Below are 19,836 nucleotides of genomic sequence, written 5' to 3'. Positions count from 1 at the left end.
CGAAATTTATTCCGTCACTGTAACCCACTTCTGCTAATAAAAAATTATTTTTATTAAAAGTTTTTTCATTAACTTCTTAAGTTAAGTAAATCATTTAGGGTTATTGTCGTAATTTCATACGTGTCGGAAAACGATAAATCACGCGAAAAATCTCGTTTGCGGTTGATGTTTGGTGGACCCCACCCTGGCCATAAACTCAACCCTATATAAGGGTTGAGTGGTCTTCATTCCAACATTTTTCACACCTTAGGAACCTCCTCTCTCTACTCTCTCTCTCTCTCTCTCTCTCTCTCTCTTTACAAATCGGGTTTTGATCAAGAATTGCCCCTTTCAAGCTTCACAACAGTAAGTAAACCCTCCTAGCTTGTTCTTTAGCTTAGCATACTTGAAAATCCATGGTTTAAACTCTCAAAAACCCCAAGAACATGAGTTTACAGTTTGGGAACATCCCAAAACCGTAAACACCCTAAAAGGGGGTTTTGATGCCCCAAAACCTTTCCAATGCTTGGCTAATGACCTAGAAACTTGCATGAATGATCCTAGAAGCCCAAAACATGAAATGATAAGAGTAAACATGAGTTTACGGTTGGGGAATATCCCAAAACTGTAAACACCTTCTAAGGGTGTTAAAATGCCCTTAACACCTTCTATGACTTGTATGAGTGGCTAGAACCTTGTATGCTTACCCTAGAAGCACCAAATCATGCAAAAAAGTGGCAAACATGAGTTTACGGCCATAAACTCATGTGTTTACGACCGTAAACTCACCAAGGAAGCATTCAAAAACCGTAAACTCCTTATAAGGGCCATTTCAAGCCCCAATCACTTCCATAGCCCTTGATTCGAGTCTATCATAAGTCCTTGAGTAGTTTAAGACCTTTGAGCACCCAAACCCATCATTCCCATGAGTTTACGGCCATAAACTCATGGGGGATATGGTCCCTCAACCGTAAACACCCCTAAGGCCACTAAGGCCACCACTTGAAGAGTAAACTCCATAATGAGGCCATACACTCCTTAGATGCAACCCGTATCATTCCTAACACTTGAAATAAAGTGTGTTCACGCATTAGAGTGTATTTACTTACTTAATTAGTGATTAAATAACTAATTAGATACAATTATGTATCGCTTCATGTTACATAGGATCCTCGCGTGTGTTCAAGTCCTCAATTGACACCTAGCATCCTACACGGCACGTCCATCCATTCCACTCACAGCAGGTGAGTTCATACCCCTACACTTTTCCGAGTTTTTCATGTTTTCAGGGGGAATACAAGCAAATTATAAAGGATTTCGTAATTTAAAAACTGATGTAATTATAACTATTTTCTATCAAACTTTTAGATACCTTTATCCCTTTTGTAATATGCCGAGCATAAGGGACGCTTTCTAAATATAATTACATAGTTTTCAAAACAGCGTGGGAACTTATCAAACCATTCAAATTATTATGGGAATAATTTGGGATTTTCATTACTTGTTTTACGGATTCGAATTTCATGCAAAGTCAATATATAAACTATGTCTGATTTAGTTTATCCATTATTAATCTAGAGTATCATACTAAATAATTACCTTGTGTTTAATTATTTATACTCTACTTTGTTCCAAACGACTTCAAAACTCGATAACAGCTAAATATTCCGTGAATTAGTTAATACTAGCTTGTGAGACTTATCTTCGTTATGCCCTTCGGGGTATCAATAAATCCTCTCCGGTAGTATAACCAGAGTCTCCTGGAGGGAGAGCATGAAATTTGTGGATAGATCTATTCGGGACTGACAATCTCACACCTGAACTGCTAGCTACAGTTAGGCAGGCACGCCTGGGGTGACAAATTTTGTAATCGTACGACGCCTGAAGAACGTCAAGGAGGTCACGGGTCAAATCAGTATGGTTATACGACTCACAATACGTATAAACTAACTTTGTTCACAGATTTCTTTCTTTCTTCTATAGTTTTAGTTATGTAATAAAACTACCTAGCTACTTACTGGAGGGTATTTCAGGGACACAACTTATGGTTTTATCTTAAGTAGTAAAACTACTATACTTACCGGTGGTAACCAGGGTTTTATTATAATATGGAAACCGACAAACATGTTAGAAAATATGGGATTTTCTTGGAAAACAATATATGTATTTCATAACTCAGTAATAATGGTTTTCGATATTTACTGCATTCTTTATCAATGGAACTGAAGTATTTTCACAAGATTTAGTAACCAGTTTTTCCTTACAAAACATGTTTATGAACTCACCAGCTTTATGCTGATATTTCTAAAACTACGTGTATTCTCAGGTCAACGTTAGACAGGTACTTCGATCACTTTAGGAGAAGACGGAGCATATAGAAGTCTCGTCTTTACTTTTGATTATACCGATGTATAAAATCTATGTTTTCAATGCTTTTAAAACAAGTGTAAATATTCTTATTGTAATGTAATGGTTGTGTTTACTATGCTTATTATGTACAATGGTTGTGATACTACGCATGACGTCCTCCGCCCCGGAACGTTTCCGCCGTCGGTTCGGGGCGTGACAGTATCTAAATGATTAACATAAAACCATTGTAATTGCATTAGTTCTTAATTTGTGAAAACCTTTATGTTTGGCTTGTATTCCCCCCTGAAAACGTTATAAAAACTTATAAAAGCGTAGGGGTATGAACTCACTGTTTGTTGTAGGATTCGGGTGTACGATCTGTTATGAGCGTTGAGTGTCAACTGATGTTTTGTATGCGAGTGAACCCTATTAATATATGGTAACACGTATGTGCATCAGATTAGGGTATTTCATGACTGGAAATCACTCTAAAGACTTTGAAACACCAGCACTAAGTGTTGGATCCAATATTGATCAAACAAAGGAGGTGTATGACCACAAAATCACAAGTTTTGATGTGTGTGCGACCAGGAGGTGTGTGCGGTTGCACACAGGAGTGTGAGGCCGTATAGAGGGGGTGTGCGGCCGTACACAAGAGCGTGCGCCCGTATACTCCTCACTTATGCTCCAAAAGTCGATTTTGAGGTGTTTTTAAGGTTCAGACCTAGTCAAACTCGAATATAGGGGCCAATCTCTCACTTTGGAGGGTCTTTGGGGTGTGTACGACCACCTTATGAAGGTGTGCGGCCGTACACCTTCAAAGAATGATGAACATGATGAATTTAAGCTTAGAACAAGGTGTCTTACCAGTATAACAAGCTGAATGATGGAGTACTTCACCTTTTTGAGGCCCTTAGAGTGTTATTGAAGGATGTTTTTAGAGAGAGAAAGTAGAGTGTAACCAAAGAGGGATAAGAGTGAATGAAGGGATCACCCTCTATATGTACGGGTGAGTGTGCGGCTGGGGGAGGGTGTGCGTCCGTACACCCATGTGTGCGGCCGTACACACCTTTCATGAAGGTGTATGGCCCGATTTTGCTTCTACACAACATGCTGACTCATTCCTAATCTCATTCCCAGTTGTACTCAGGCTTAGAACACTTAAACGAACCCTTAAACAACGTCAAAAGATAACAGAATCAAGTTAAATATTGATATAGTTGATCAATCATACAAGATGGAAGTTCCGGGTTGTCACAGGAAGCGACATCAGGTTTCGACTGAGGATCTGGAGATCTTTTTGTCGATTATGTGTCATTTTCAGATCAGAGGATTTCTTTGTCTTCGCCTGAAAATCAAGGGTATTCAGATCAGAAGTTTCTAGGAGACTGGTGCCTGATGGTGGTGCTGGTGGTGTTCTTATATTTTGGGGGTTGTCTTTTCTGGTGAAGACGAACGCCCTTTCATCCCTTTCTCCCCTATACTGAAATCGAAGACCTAAGTATACACCCTTTTATTATGCTTAAACCGAAGATCAATTTTGAGAAATTCATTCAAAACATTGATTATCTTTAGAAATCAACAACCCTTTCATTCATCCATTCATACAAGATCTGGAGAGAGAGAGAGAGAGAGAGAGAGAGAGAGAGAGAGAGAGAGAGAGAGAGAGAGAGAGAGAGAGAGAGAGAGAGAGAGAGAGAGAGAGAGAGAGAGAGAGAGAGAGAGAGAGAGAGAGAGAGAGAGAGAGTTTTTCTATTATAAAAATTTATAAAAATAAAATATAAAGGAAAAATTTTCTTTTTTATTTTTCTTTTAATCAGAAAAGCTTTTAAATAAATTAAAAATAATGAAAAAGAAAAAAAATAAGGGTAAAATCGTCATTATAAAAAAATTCAAAGCAAAATGGACCAAATTCGCAACAAAATGAAAAGTTTGGACTTCTGGTGCTAGCTCAAACTTTTTTGGATCTAAGTGACAATTTTCAGTTAATGGTAGGAACCATTTGTGCAGTTTTGTTTTTTATAAAAACATGTTAATTATTTTATACATTTTTTATGAAAACTATGCTCACTCATTTGCGGGTCGACCCGACGCATTGGATTTACCCGTTGGATCACGGAGTCGACTTTCCTTTCAAGCATCGACTCCTTCTCACAGTCAACAAAATACTGATGGAATAGAAGAGGAAGGGCTTGAAAAATCGACAAGAACATGTCCATGGCAGCCTAGGGTTTATCAATTGGTTTACCCATATACCATCTCTCCACCTCAGCTGTGTTCTGCCATGGCCTCCGCCGTCACAGGGCTCCTGTTCTTTCTTCTATGTTTACTCTCCAATCTTCGCCTTTCTTTCTCTGGTCAGTTCACTTCTATTTCTCATTTCCGGTTTTAACTGACGCTTGATTTAAAAACTGCATGCAATTTGATACATATTGTGAATCCTCTTGCATTTAACGATTTGTCATTGGTCGATTTCCAGTACCTGGTTGTAAATTTCAGCGAAATCTATCATTTGTTCTCGAAATGTCTACTTTTTCATACTAAATTTGATGCTATTAGAATAACTTGTGTGGAATTGTGTAGTACCTGATGGAGGTAACATGTGGTTATGGGTGCCATTCACTCTATTGTAAGGCACAATAAGTGTAACACGACATCCATGATCCATCACTCTATTGTAATTCAAGTGTTTTTCTTCTTTATTAATCAGCTTCTGTAGAGTTGGCATTCGAGTCAGTTCCTGACCTAGAGAAATCCATGTACATGGTTATAGATGGATATCCATGTATACGATTACTCAACCTTTCAGGGGAAATTGGCTGTGCAAGTAAGTATACAGTTCACATCTCTCCCAACATCAAAATTCCAGTAAGCTATGCTTTGTAATTTCACTCATCTATTTTCCAATGGTGTTCTTTGATCTTAGATCCTGGCCTAGATAAAGTTGTAGCTCCTATTGTTAGATTCAAGAATGGTATAGAATTGGTCAAGTCAAGTTCAGTATTAGTTCCCTTATCTGATTTTGACAGTCTACTTTCAAGGTATACCACAATCAAAGTTTTTATTTTTATCTTTTATATTATGTTAAACTTCTTTTGTTGATGCCCTTACTGTTCTTCTATTCTTCTTCTTCTTCTTCTTCAGAGTATCAAGTGATTCAAACTTTGCCAGAAATTTAGCTGGTGTATTAGTTGAATCAGGACCTCAAAATCAAACCAATTTAACAGGTAATATATACATGGTGGTGACATGTAGTTACCTTAATATAGCAAGAACATAGGAATTAGTGGAAAGCTTCGTGCAATGACATTTCTACCCCTTTGCAGCATCATCTCCAGATAAGAAGTTTCCTCAAGCTGAATTTTCTCCTTACCAGAACAACAAGTTTGAGTGGAATCCAACTGTATGTTATTTTATTGCATTAGGAATGTATAAAACTTTACATACATTATATGTATAGTAATTTTTTATTTCCATTTCCTTATTTTGCAGGGATCTGGTATTATGTGGGGACTTTATGAGTTTCCTGTGTTCTTGCTCTCTGAAAGCAGCACACGAACCCTGCAGGAGGTAATCAAGTTGTGGCCTTGTGGGCCCCATGGGTTATAGTTTTCTTCTTTTCATTTGAAGTTATACATGACAACTACTTCTATACTTGCAGATTTCTCTGGAAAATGAAAATAAGGAAACACATGCTACCAAAGTGACTGAATTTGATCTAGTAATGCAGGTAAAACCTTCTTCATTCTGCCATGATCCTCTTTAGCTGTTGAACATGGATTCATTTTACTTATTTGCCCCTAATCTTGTTTCCAAATCTTCTGTAGACAACTAAAGCAGGAACCCATGATTCAGAATCATGTTTAAGAGAAGGAACTTGTCTCCCTTTGGGTGGATATAGGTGAGCCATTATATTTAATTTCAATATTGAATATCTTAACTTACATATAAAAAAAATATTAAACATTTTTTGACCATATTTTTCTATTCATGTAACTTGAATATGAAGGGCAGTGTCTTGTCAGCATTTCCAACAACAAATGTTTCATCCTCAAAGCCCATTTTATTGACTGTGGCATCTATGGATTCTGCTTCATTTTTTCGTGACAAAAGTTTGGGTGCACAATCTCCCTTATCTGTAAGCTTAAAGCTACATAAAATTTTCCACATGTTATTTTCATTTTGTAAATATTTACTTATATTTATTTATACATTATCTTTCAGGGCTTGATCTCATTGCTTGCAGCAGTAGATGCTCTTTCACATATTGATGATTTAGATACTCTTGCTAAACAGGTTTGTATATTTTTTTGATAATGTAACTGGTTTTTTTGTGTAATATTGAGCATATATGTGACTTCTTTTAATACCCTTTCGTAATTTTTATAAAAATTTCATGTTTTTTATGCAATTATGCAGCTTGTTTTTGTTGTTTTTACTGGAGAGGCTTGGGGATACCTTGGTAGCAGAAGATTTCTTCTTGAACTTGATAATGGAATTAACAATACATTGATTGAAACGGTATTTTTTTTTTCTAGAACAAATATTTTTTACAGTTTTTATAATGTAAAAAAGTAGGAACTTATTGGTATTGGATAAATTGAAACAGGTTATAGAAGTTGGATCTGTTGGGAAAGGCTATGATCAGGGTGTGAAGACCTTCTATGCTCATACAACAGGGGTATGTATGGAATTTTATTCCCATTAATAAAATATTCTACCCAATGTAATGAAAACATGTTTACTTATTTTTTCAAAATTGAATTACAGGTGTCATCTGCCACAAATGATACACTAAATGCTTTACAACTAGCTCAAGATTCACTTGGAACTAAAAGCATTAAATTCTCTAAAGCAAGTGAATCTAATCCCGGGATTCCTCCATCTTCCTTCATGTCATTTTCAAAACAGGTTAGCACAATTCTACAAAAATGTGGGACAAGATGTATAAAAGACGAAAATGCCCTCCTCAATCTAAGTTGTATATATTTTTTGTAATCTTTAACAGAACCCACATACTTCTGGTGTTGTATTGGAAGACTTTGATACATCTTTCACCAACAAATTTTACCATAGTCATCTAGATGATCAATGTGAGTTGCTCAAATTTCTTATTTCTACTTATGTTCTTGAGTAAATTACAATTTTGGTCCTTGAGTATAGCTGATTTTTTCAAATTTGGTTCCAAAAAGTTTTCTCTTGCAACTTTGGTTCTTATTGAGGTTGTTGTAACTTGTAACGTTTTTGGTCCTTGTTCAAAGTAATATCACTATAAAATTTTGGACCAAAATTGCAAAAATCAACTATACCCAGGGACCAAAAATAGTCATTTAACTTGGAACAGGGACCAAAAATGTTACAAAAACATCAAATAAGGACCAAAATTGCAAAAAACAACTATACTCAGGGACCAAAAATAGTCATTTAACTTGGAACAGGGACCAAAAATGTTACAAAAACATCAAATAAGGACCAAAATTGCAAAAAACAACTATACTCAGGGACCAAAAATAGTCATTTAACTTGGAACAGGGACCAAAAATGTTACAAAAACATCAAATAAGGACCAAAATTGCAAAAAACAACTATACTCAGGGACCAAAAATAGTCGTTTAACTTGGAACAAGGACCAAAAACGTTACAAAAACATCAAATACAGACCAAAATTGCAAAAAATCAATTTACTCAGGGACGAAAAGTAGTCTTTTAACTTGGAAGAGGGACCAAAAACGTTACGAAAACATCAAATAAGGAACAAAATTGCAAAAAATCAACTATACTCAGGGACCAAAACTAGTCATTTATTATTTAACTTGGAACAGGAACAAAAACGTTACAAAAGCGAAAAAATCAGCTATACTCAGGGACCAAAAATGTAATTTACTCAATATTTTGTTATAAATTTCTCATATTACATTTTCTTTTGGTGTAGCAAATATAAACTCTTCAGCCATAGTGGCAGCTGCTTCCCTTGTTGCACGTACACTTTACATTCTCGCCAACAACAATAAAACTCTGAATGACTCATCCTTAAACACAATCAAAGTCAACACCTCTTTAGTTGACCAACTTTTAGGCTGCTTACTAAACTGTGAACCTGGTCTTTCATGTGAGCTTGTGAAGAACTATATCACACCATTTTCCATCTGCCCAAGTCATTATGTTGGTGTTATGCAAGGAGAACCTTCTTCTCAACCCTTTCTTGGATACGTGAATGATGTTTCAAGATTCTTGTGGAATTTTATGGCTGATAAAACTTCAACCCCATTGGAGAATGCAACTCCTTGCTCTGAGAATTGTAGTGGGACAGGTGGCGTATGCATCAAACAAGAGATAGATGGTAAAGGCATCTGTGTTATCTCCAAAACCAGGTATTTTCTATTATTCTATATTAATAGTTTACTTATATTGTCACAAATATGTGATATATATTGTTTTTTTTAGGTATGTTCCGGCTTATTCAACTCGGTTGAAATACGAGTCAGCATTGGGTACATGGACGATTTTGCCCCCGAATTCTTCGGATCCAATGGGGGAAGCGGATCCGGTTTGGGCAGAGAGCAATTGGAATGTGATTGGTCTTCGTGTTTACTCGGTCCAAGGTGGTGGTTATGATCGTGCGGTTTTCTGGAGTGGTGTTGCTGTTACAGTTTTTTCCTACTTTTTAATTAAGATTATTAAGGCTTTCATCGCAAAGGCTCTAAAGCAAGATTGATTGGATTCATTAATCATGTAAGATAAGATACCCAAATCTTGATTCTTTTTTTTGGGTGAATTATTATTTAATCTAAATTGATGGGTAGATTTTCCAAGAAGATTTTGAATTACGTTCTTATATTGACATGAATTCATTTTCTGCTTGTCTTTATTCTTTTTTATATTTCAAACTCCGGATTAATATTTATTTTACTGGTTCTTGTAAGTTATAAGTCGTAACTGTATCCACTCTCTCCATAGCATTGTAAAATGAAAACTTTGATATAAAGTAACCAACCTACACTACACGATATTAAATGTTCTTTTATGTAAAACGTTTTTTTTTTTTTTTTTTTTTTTTTTTTTTCAGATGATTTCTCATTTTTATACCATTTTTTTTCTGAAATCCTTGTAACCTCACACTTCATTTTGGATTGGGAATTTGTTATTACTGAAAATTGCTTTTCCAATGTCCTCTTAACGAACGAACTTGTAACTAAATATGATAACTTCTAAATGGAACATCGCTGGACCAGATGTCATAAGAAAAACATAGTTCTTAACCCTTCTCATCACGTTTCGTTTCTTTGGAACCCTCCACTTATAATGAATACCTTTCTAGAGATGTAAAAACCTTGTAATTATCAATCCACATTGAACACAAGTTATTGATCAAATCATGTACATTCTCCACACTAATGAACTTAACAAACCCAAAACTCCCATCCAAGTTGGATTTCTTTCAAGCAATAAATACATCAACAACCATTCCAAATTTAGAGCCTTCGTCCCACAATTCCAGAGTATTCATTGTAGGTGGAAAATTCGTAATATAAAGAGTTTTACTAGAAGAATAACTCTCTTATAATGTGATTATTAAAGATCTGAAAATCGTAATGGGTTTATAAAGCCCAATGGGCCAAAAAACTATTGAACGTATTGGACCTGAAATGGACAACGTTCAGAGGGTCTGTCTGCTCCACTTCTGGTGAATGGTGTCTATGGTGTACACACGCCCTGTCCCAATTCTCCGGCTTAACATCTGCGCGAGCTCCATTTATCTGCTTTCCTTCACCAACATCTAGAGGGAGAAACCATAGATTTCTAGCGAGAAAGAGCGAGAATCAATGGGATTGGGTTCGCTAGCCTCCAGAGCTCTTCGATCATCATCGTCATCTAGGGTTTTGTCAACAAATCCTAGGTATAATCTTATTCGAACAATCGTCTCCACACCTGAGCTTCACAAACCTGAAGCCGCTACTGAAGCGGCGTCGGAGCCCGATCTACCAAAGCGTACTCCTATTGCCGGAGCTAGGGTTCATTTCCCCAATCCAGATGATGTCATAGAAGTCTTTGTGGATGGGTATCCGGTTAAGATCCCAAAGGGGATGACTGTTTTGCAGGCCTGTTCAGTCGCCGGCGTTGACATCCCACGTTTTTGTTACCATGACCGTCTTTCCATCGCTGGTAACTGCCGTATGTGCCTCGTTGAGGTGGAGAAGTCGCCTAAGCCAGTTGCTTCTTGCGCAATGCCTGCACTTCCTGGTAAAGTTTCCATTCCGATTTACTTTTTATTTTTAACCTTTTTTCAGTTGAATTTACACTGCTTAGATTTATAATCAGATCAATTCAATAACTTTTCACAGCGTAGGCCTTATTATTGCCAGATTGTTTAGTTGGTTATTACTTTATAGAGGTAGTTTTTCCTGCTAAAGTTTACTAAACATCAAATCAATATTGAATGGCAAGATTTTGTATACAACTTACAAAAGTCCACATGCGTATGTTCTTAAGGGGTGTTTGGACTTTGGATGTGCTTAAAGCCAGGAACAGTTGTTTTATTTTAGATATTCCTCAATAACAGTTTTGGCTGCTATTTGCTTATTATACAGTCTGCGGTATTGATCCTGAATCTTAACACTGATAGTTTCAACTTCAAATCCCCATGATTAGTTTAATTGCACATCCAAACACCCCCTTGATGGGGTTACCAGAATTGACAATCAATCTTTCTGAAGCTTGAATCTTAATTGATTTAATGGCCTTTGTCCTCACTCAGTTATGTTTTACATGTATGATATGTATATCAAGTAAATTTTACACACTTTCAGTTTTAAGGATATCGTTTCATAGAGTGTTGTGAAACTTGCAGGATCTTTATGCTGGTTAGATATAACCTTGAAAATAAGTTTTTTTAACAGCATCCCTGTAGTTGAGGCATATTTCTGAATAGTTTGTTACAAGTATTGATCAATTGCTTTATACATTTTTTTTTCCTATATGAGACTATGTATACTGTCTACTGGTTTCTATATGAGACTATGATAATGTATTTTCTGTAGTCTAATAAGTAACAAGAAAGAAACCAAATTTAATAATGCACAACATCAAACTCTCCAATATTCAACCCTGCATTCCCTAACACATATAATGTTCTGATTACAGGGATGAAAATCAAGACTGACACACCAATTGCAAAGAAAGCACGCGAAGGTGTAATGGAGTTCCTTCTGATGAATCATCCACTGGATTGCCCAATTTGCGATCAAGGTGGTGAATGTGATCTCCAAGATCAATCCATGGCCTTTGGATCTGATAGAGGCCGATTCACTGAAACAAAAAGATCAGTAGTTGACAAGAATCTTGGCCCTTTAGTCAAAACTGTCATGACTCGTTGCATTCAATGCACCAGGTATTCTACTCTTTCTATATCTCATTGATTACCATTTAATCTTCAACTTTGATTATTAATCCTGTTGACTTTCGTTGACCAGATGCGTGAGATTTGCAAGTGAAATAGCCGGAGTCCAAGATCTTGGGATGTTGGGACGTGGAAGTGGAGAAGAAATTGGAACATATGTTGAGAAACTTATGACTAGCGAACTTTCAGGAAATGTAATCGATATTTGTCCTGTAGGTGCCTTAACTTCAAAACCCTTTGCTTTCAAAGCAAGAAATTGGGAGTTAAAAGGAACCGAAACCATCGATGTCACAGATGCTGTTGGCTCCAACATCCGTATCGACAGTCGAGGCCCCGAAGTCATGCGCATTGTCCCACGCTTAAACGAGGTACTATATTTCTCACCCCCACAAATGACCATTTTACCCTTGTACAATGCAATTTCTGAAATCCTTTTTGTTAATCTGACAGGACATTAATGAGGAATGGATATCGGATAAAACCCGTTTCTGTTATGACGGTTTGAAGAGACAGAGACTCAGTGATCCGATGATCCGTGGTGCTGATGGCCACTTTAAACCGGTGAGCTGGCGGGATGCTCTTGCTGTGGTGGCGGAAGTTCTCCATCAAGTGAAACCCGAGGAAATTGTCGGGGTTGCTGGAAAGTTAAGTGATGCTGAATCTATGATGTCACTCAAAGATTTCTTGAACAGAATGGGATCAAATAATATTTGGTGTGAAGGAAATGGAAAGTATCTAGATGCCGATCTTCGTTCTGGATATCTCATGAACACTAGCATAAGTGGTTTAGAAAAAGCGGATTGCTTTCTTCTTGTTGGAACTCAAGTAAGTAACATATTTTACATAATATACTTTCATATTATTTTATTTGGATGAATTGGTTTTATAATTACTATTTTGGATTTTCGATCTCTAGCCACGTGTTGAAGCTGTGATGGTGAACGCGCGAATCCGCAAAACAGTCCGAGCCACGAAAGCCAAAGTCGGATACATCGGTCCGCCGACTGATTTCAACTACGACCACGACCACCTCGGCACCACTCCGGAAACCCTAGCGGCAATCTTGGACGGCAACCACCCGTTCTCCGCCGCCCTCTCCACCGCTAAAAATCCCGCCATCATCATCGGCGCCGGAATCTTCGACCGCCAAGACACCGCCGCGATCCTCTCCCTCCTCAACTCCCTCTCCGCCAAATTCAAAAACCTAATCACCCCGGAATGGAACGGCCTCAACGTCCTCCTCCTCAACGCCGCCCAAGCCGCCGCCCTCGACCTCGGCCTAATCCCGGAATCCGACTCCGGAATGGAATCAGCCAAATTCGTTTACTTAATGGGAGCCGACGACACTAATTTAGACGATCTTCCAAAAGACGCGTTTGTGGTCTACCAAGGGCATCATGGGGATAAAGGGGTTTACAGAGCAAACGTGATTTTTCCTTCGACTGTTTTTAGTGAGAAGGAAGGGACGTATGAGAACACCGAAGGGTGTGTCCAACAAACTGTGCCAGCTGTCCCGACTGTTGGTGATGCGAGAGAGGATTGGAAGATCATAAGGGCGCTTTCGGAAGTTTGTGGGGTCCGGCTACCTTACGATAGTATTAGTGGGGTCCGGTCTAGGATTAAGAATGTGGCCCCGAATTTATTGCGCGTTGATGAGCGGGAGGCGGCGGTGTTTTCGGGGTTGTTGAAACCGGAGGGGAGTGGGAAGGTGAGCGCGGTGCCGTTTGGTGTTACGGTGGAGAATTTTTATATGACGGATGCGATTACAAGGGCTTCCAAGATTATGGCGCAATGCAGTGCTTTGTTGGCTAAGAAATGAGGAGAGTTGTTTGAAAGATGTAAGATGTAATAAAGTGGCCTTCACTTTGAGTTTGAGAGCATTGAATTTGAAACTTCATTTTTATACTTTTTCTGTTTGACAAGAAATATGCTTGTAAAAATACTGTGCCTTTAGCCGAAGGAAGTTATTATGGTCATAAATGGGGGAAAAACACAGTTGTTTTTGTAATGTAAGGAGTATTTGATCTTGATTTATGTTTGTTTGTTTTTGTTGCTACTCATCTTCGAACGTCATGATGAAAATGTAGTTTTTGTTTTGTGTTTTGACTTTTGAGACTGATTTTGGGTTCATAAAGCTTCTATTTATTTCGTAGCTTAAACACAATAAAAACTGCAGTTGTACTTTTACACGCTATGTTTAACGTATTTTGCTTGATTCTATTAACTATTATAAAAGGTTTTTGTCTTTTAGAAAAAGCGATAAAGGACTTTTTAGAGTGGCGAGCTATTATTTTTGTATATATTTATTATTTTTCTCTTTTTAAAATACCTATTAAGTTGCGGAGTGTTTAGAAGTAGCTTGAGCAAATTTTTATTTTTTTTATTTTTTAGAAGTGGCTTGAGCAATTTTTTTTTTTTTTTTTTTTTTTTTTGCGGTACTAATCTTGAATAAAAGCGTATTGTCTTGGGTTAAGTGGAAACTTATTTTAGCCATAAAGTTAACGGTGGTCTCGGAATTGATAGTTTAATGACTTTTAATGAAAGCTATGCTGTTAAAATGGAGATGGAGACGGAGACTTGTTTCAATCGTAATGCTTTATGTGCTCGTATTATAAAGTCGATTAGTAGTCGACATGCAGATTTTAATGCCAATTATCGTTTGGCTACAAAAGGGGTTTGATCGTCTATAGTGGATTCCATCATGAAATTACACTCTAAACATATTATTCATCTTTCCACATTATCGAAATCTATTAGAGATGGGAGAAATATCATGTTTTGGAAGGACGTGCGGGTTGAAAGTGTTCCTCTCATTGAGTTATTTCCTAGATCGGCTGTTTTGGATGTCGATTCTAATTGTATTGTTGCTAATAGACGTCAGGGTAATAATTGACATTGGTGTTGGAGATATGATCTGAGAGGAGGTTCTCAAAGTGCCCAATTTTCGGCTGTGGTTGAGCTAATTGCTAATATTCAATTTCGAGACTCTAAAGATTATTAGGTGTAGAATTTGACTAATAATGTCAATGTCGATTTTCCGGTGAAAGATACGCGTGAGGTAATTGATGGCATGGTGTTACCTCATGTCATGGTTGAAATTAGATGGAATAGATTGGTGCTAATCAAAGTGAATATTTTTAGTTGGAGAGCTATTCCTAATCACCTTCCAATTAAATATGACTTAATCTTTAGAGGTATTGATGTTTCTATTTCTCTTTGTCCTATTTGCATGGATCAAATGGAGAATATTAATCTTTTTCTTGAGTGTATACTAGCAAAAACTGTGATTAAAAAATTCAATAGGTGATGTGATATTGACATGTCTAAGTTAATTTTAGTGGATGTGATGTTTTTGTTCTTGAAGACTATTCATTTAAGTATGAATAGGAAGAATATCTTGGAAGCTATTATCTACACGAACTGGTGATCTATATGGAACTTTAGAAATAAGTGTGTGTTTGACCCATCGAGACCTAGACAAGATAGGTTATTTGAAGATATTGTTGTTTTTTTCTTTTAATTGGGTGGTGCATCGGAAGCATAAATTCTCTATTCAGTGGAATTTATGGCTTCAAAACTCCATTTTGAACTTTATAATGTAATAGTTCTGTTTCGCCTTTAGCTTCTCGCCGAGGCTTTTTTGCTTTTTATAAAAATTCAACCGTTAAAAAAAATATATAAATGAAGTTGATGTGTCCCATAAATAAGTTAAAAAACTCTTTATTTAGGAGATCTATAAACTTTTTGGATTGATGACTTGTTGCTTAGATGTTATGAAAAAACTCAACAAATAAGTACTATTATTGTTGATGTTCTACGCCTACCTTACAGGTACTCAAGTCAATAATTTTTTCGTAACTTTGAAAACACAAGTTATTTGTTTCACATAAAAAAAGATTGCTAAAAAGATGTTGAACTAACATATGGAGTTCAAGAAACTTATTTTGCATTTTTCGGTACCTATCTTGCGTATGATAAGGATGTATGACAAGGATATGACGATGAAAATTGTAATTGTGTGTATCATCATTCATAATATAATCATTGTGGATGAATAATAACCATACCTTCACTATTATGATTCATTCTGAATTTCTAACTGACAGTCTACACACCAGTAACGAAGAACCTCCACTGAAGATGATGAACAACCATTACAATAGGCTACTCAACAAATTAAAGAGCTATCTAGTTATATGATCAATAGAGTATAACTTTGTAATAAAGAAGCTCATAACACTCTAAAAATGATTTGATAGTGAATATATATATATATATATATATATATATATATATATATATATATGTGTGTGTGTGTGTGTGTGTGTGTGTGTGTGTGTGTGAGATTTAATAAGTATCACTTGTAGTCTAAACACTTTCAAGACCATGGTATACCCTACCCATTCCCCCCTCCGGTTACCGACTCTCTTATCCTTCAACACAATCCCTTTTCCTCAATTATTTTCTTCTAAAACATTATGCAAAGCACCTAATGATTTTCCAGTTATAAGTACAAGATCCACACAAAGGGTTCATCAAGACTTTAGTTATTCTTCCACATCTGTAGGTGGTGGTCAGAGATGATGAAAGGGTGGTGTTTCAATGTTGCTCGATTTCCTGCTGGTGAGATGGAGCTTGGACGATAAAATTTAGGGTTTCCAATATCCGGTGGCATATTTGGTGACCGATGGATAAAATGGTTGTTACTTTTTTTTTTCTCTTTGATGAAAAGGGCTATGTAAGATATTTCTTACAAGATTTTCTACAGGTGATAGTCATGGTGAGGTGCAGAGGGCCTAGTTTAGGTTTATATCCAACACTTGCACAAAGAGGTAGTTTATGAGAATTGATTCGTATACAACAATCTTTTGTCGTATACAACAATGACATGTATTTTCGCATAGTGTACAACCCTTATAAAACATAAATTATTATGTATGACAAAAATTATACCAGTTAGCTCCTTAATCTATAAGGTTTAGGACTTTAGGGCCCTTCCAATTTTGTACAATACCAAAACCAAAAATAGACAGATTTGAAGACGATGTCATTGAATTTTTTTTGGATGAAAACATCTCTACTTTTTTTATTTATAAATCTCCATTTCATATAAATTAGTTGTCACAATACAAAGAGTGAGAAGACAAACGGGCAACAAGCTGCGCCGCTAAACCTTTTTGTATGATAAAACAATTCTTTTGAAGACAATATACAATATAAGGTTTACCTTTTGATGTTGGTTTAATTAAGACTATATTAACATTTACCTTAGATATCAATAAGTTGGAGTTCAATAAATGTAAACCAACTAGTAATTGAGCCCGCGCTTTGCCGCGAGTTTTTACGTGTTTTTGTTGCGTATTAGGAAAATAGAGGAGATAAAATCATATTACATATATTGGACGGGGGATAAATAGGAAAGTTTAGAAAATGAAGGGGTGAATGTGACATTTTACAAAGTTAAATTAAAAAGTGAAGGGATGGAAGATATGCTTTTACAATATCGAGGAGTTGCAAGTGACAGATTATATAAAGTTGGGGATGAAAGATGAAGGGGTGAAAGTAACTTTTTATAAAGTTGAAGGTGGAGAAGGTGAAAGACATATTTTAAAAATTAAAGGAATGAAAATTTTTCTACAAAATAGAAGGGTTGCAAGTAATGTATTATACAAAGCTGAGGGGTTAAAGTTACACTTTACATGTGTTGACATTATGTATTTTCTCTGTTGAGAGGGTCAAAGTAACATTTTAAAAATAAGAGGGTGGGAAATGCATTCTAAAAAGTAGAACGAAGAAAAATCGTATTTATACCTACTACAGGATAAGTAGGATAGTTTAGAAAACGAATAGGTGGAAATGATATTTTACAAAGTTGAAGGTGGAAAGGATGAAAATGATATTTATAAAAGTAAAAGGATGATAAATATTATTTATTAAAATTAAAGGGTTGAAAATGACAGGTTATATAAAGTTAAAGGATTGAAAATATACTTCATGCATTAATGTATTTTTATATTATGCATAAAAGCTTATACTTTTAGCTACAGTAATAACACTCACATACATGAAGTTTGTTTTTGTATATATTTATAATAATTACTAGGTGTGAGACCCATGTATTACATGAGTTTAATTAAAAAAAATAAATATAAAATTTTAAAAATTTGAAAAGTTTGAATTTATAAGAAAATGAGAAAAATTTGAATTATTAAAATTAATGAGACTTTAATGTATTGAATACATTATATATATAAACTTTTTCTAATAAATACTTTACATATATATCTTACCTTACTCATCAAATGTGGAACTTTAATTTAATAGAATGAAAAATACAATAAAATGACAAGTGGAAAATAGAAAATTTAAAAATTCTAGAAAATACCATGTGTCCAAATGAATGAGAAGATGACATGTGACAAAAAAAACCTTCATTTATTATAGTAGATTCGGTCGATTACAATCAGGGTCGGTCCATAGGATTTTCATGCCCCGGGCGAGAAGGCTTAATCATGCCCGTGTATTTAAATCAAACCCATATAAAACATAAGAAATAAGGAAAGATTAGAGGAGCTTCTACTTAACACACAGTTTATAAGACTGAATTCATATGAAAACTAAGAAAACAGTTGAAAAGAAATTAATAAAATACATTTTTTAATCTTATACATAGAACTTCACAAAAAAAATCTATAATGCTTGAAATAATTTTGTTCAAAACTTGTGTTTTCTTTCTCGCTCTTTAATCAAACTGTTGGCTTTTGGTTGCTATTCGCCGCACACTGGAAAAAAAATTGTTCATATCTGAAAAGGTTGGATCTAATCTAGAAATAAGAAGTTTTGCTCCTTGTTTTGTTGAACAAATGCAAAATGCTCCATGTCCTGAACAGAAAGTAAAGAATCTTAAATGATAAACCGGTTAAAGTAAATATCTATGAAGTATTTACTCATCATCTAAAAGTCTGAAGTATTAGAATGTATGAACCATGGTTAATTCTATTTGTTGATTACATCTGATTAGTTTTATCTTGACATGAAATGCAAAATTCAAGAGGATGTATAAAAAAACATGGGAGTCATCATTATAACAGTCTAAAGAAAGGGTGTGCATAAGGACAATGTAGTTTATTTCATAATTAATACTACCATTAGTTTGCCTGTTGGTGGCACATACTTGAATGTGCACATATGCTTTAGAGGATGTTTTTGCATCATATGATAATTCTATAAGGATATTGCCTCAACCATCAAATGCCAGCCCTGGCAGGACAACTACACTAATAGTTAAACTTATATTATAAATCTAAACTTTTAGAAAAATTAATTACTATCGGATTCTCGAATCTTCAGCAGATAGCATTGGTTATGTGAGAAATCATAAACTCACCATAGGCTTTTGGAGAAAACTTCGGCAGTTCAAAACTTTGAAACTTTACCATTCACTTTATGCGAGAAATGTCGATGACTTTAGGAGAAAACTATCAGATTTTCAAGAGAATATGAGACAAATGACTGATTCAATTACAAATTCGCAATAAGATTTTTGAAAAGGAAGGAAAGAACCGCCTGATTTCCGATAGCTTCCGTAAGTATAAAAGTTGATAGTAAAGAGAACTTATTTGAGTCATCTTCCCCAATTCAATGCTTAGATGCCTCGTCTTCCTTGGTATTTTAGACGTGATGTTTAGGAGACCAAGAAGTCAGAAGCCTAAATTAATTTGCAAATGCCGCCTAATTAGCTAATTAGGTATCAGATCATTTAGGCGTGCTTCCCCATTTCTGTGGACCGGGCCTTCAGTTTTAGCGGTGGTTGATCAACAGTTTTGGCCCAAATAGCATACTATCCATAACAGGCCTCTAAAATTGGATGCCCCTTTAAGACTTGCTGCCCTGGGCCATGGCCCAGCTCGCCCTGGGCTTGGGCCGACCCTGATTACAATGGAGATCTCTAGTTTAAATTGGTCGATTAATTCGTTTTGGGCGTATTCGACAAAATTAACTGGTAATGGATAACTTGTAGCTTGTAGCATTTTGTTAACCGCTACGTGAAGTAAAATTTGGATTTGAAGTATTTTGTTTAAACTAAAATGCTAGAAGCTTGTAGTACAGAT

The 19,836-nt window shown here is 35.8% G+C and overlaps 2 protein-coding genes and 1 long non-coding RNA gene across 3 annotated transcripts; 2 read left to right on the top strand and 1 right to left on the bottom strand.

Moving 5' to 3' along the window:
* The first annotated feature begins 4,478 nt into the window (after positions 1-4,478).
* LOC111918588 (nicastrin) lies at positions 4,479-9,143 on the top strand. The gene is made up of 16 exons (XM_023914232.3): positions 4,479-4,685; positions 5,039-5,155; positions 5,255-5,369; positions 5,473-5,555; positions 5,655-5,731; positions 5,821-5,898; positions 5,990-6,058; positions 6,156-6,229; positions 6,343-6,466; positions 6,553-6,624; positions 6,748-6,849; positions 6,938-7,009; positions 7,099-7,239; positions 7,337-7,421; positions 8,261-8,699; positions 8,773-9,143. Exons 1-16 carry the CDS (start codon positions 4,613-4,615, stop codon positions 9,041-9,043), a joined length of 1,992 nt encoding a protein of 663 aa, XP_023770000.1. The 5' UTR covers positions 4,479-4,612; the 3' UTR covers positions 9,044-9,143.
* An 881-nt stretch (positions 9,144-10,024) lies between these two features.
* On the top strand, positions 10,025-13,759 carry LOC111918589 (NADH dehydrogenase [ubiquinone] iron-sulfur protein 1, mitochondrial). The gene is made up of 5 exons (XM_023914233.3): positions 10,025-10,569; positions 11,470-11,716; positions 11,799-12,093; positions 12,176-12,550; positions 12,642-13,759. The coding sequence occupies exons 1-5, from the start codon at positions 10,152-10,154 to the stop codon at positions 13,542-13,544; spliced, it is 2,238 nt and encodes a 745-aa protein (XP_023770001.1). The 5' UTR covers positions 10,025-10,151; the 3' UTR covers positions 13,545-13,759.
* A 4,577-nt stretch (positions 13,760-18,336) lies between these two features.
* Positions 18,337-19,471, bottom strand: LOC111918565 (uncharacterized). Its single transcript, XR_002859285.3, has 2 exons — positions 19,113-19,471; positions 18,337-18,607 (listed from the first exon to the last, which is right to left on the bottom strand). It is a non-coding gene; the product is annotated as an uncharacterized LOC111918565 (long non-coding RNA).
* Positions 19,472-19,836: the final 365 nt, after the last annotated feature.

Source organism: Lactuca sativa, chromosome 3, assembly GCF_002870075.4.
Source record: "Lactuca sativa cultivar Salinas chromosome 3, Lsat_Salinas_v11, whole genome shotgun sequence".
NCBI classification, from domain to species: Eukaryota; Viridiplantae; Streptophyta; class Magnoliopsida; order Asterales; family Asteraceae; genus Lactuca; species Lactuca sativa.
This window is presented reverse-complemented; position numbering and strand designations above follow the sequence as displayed.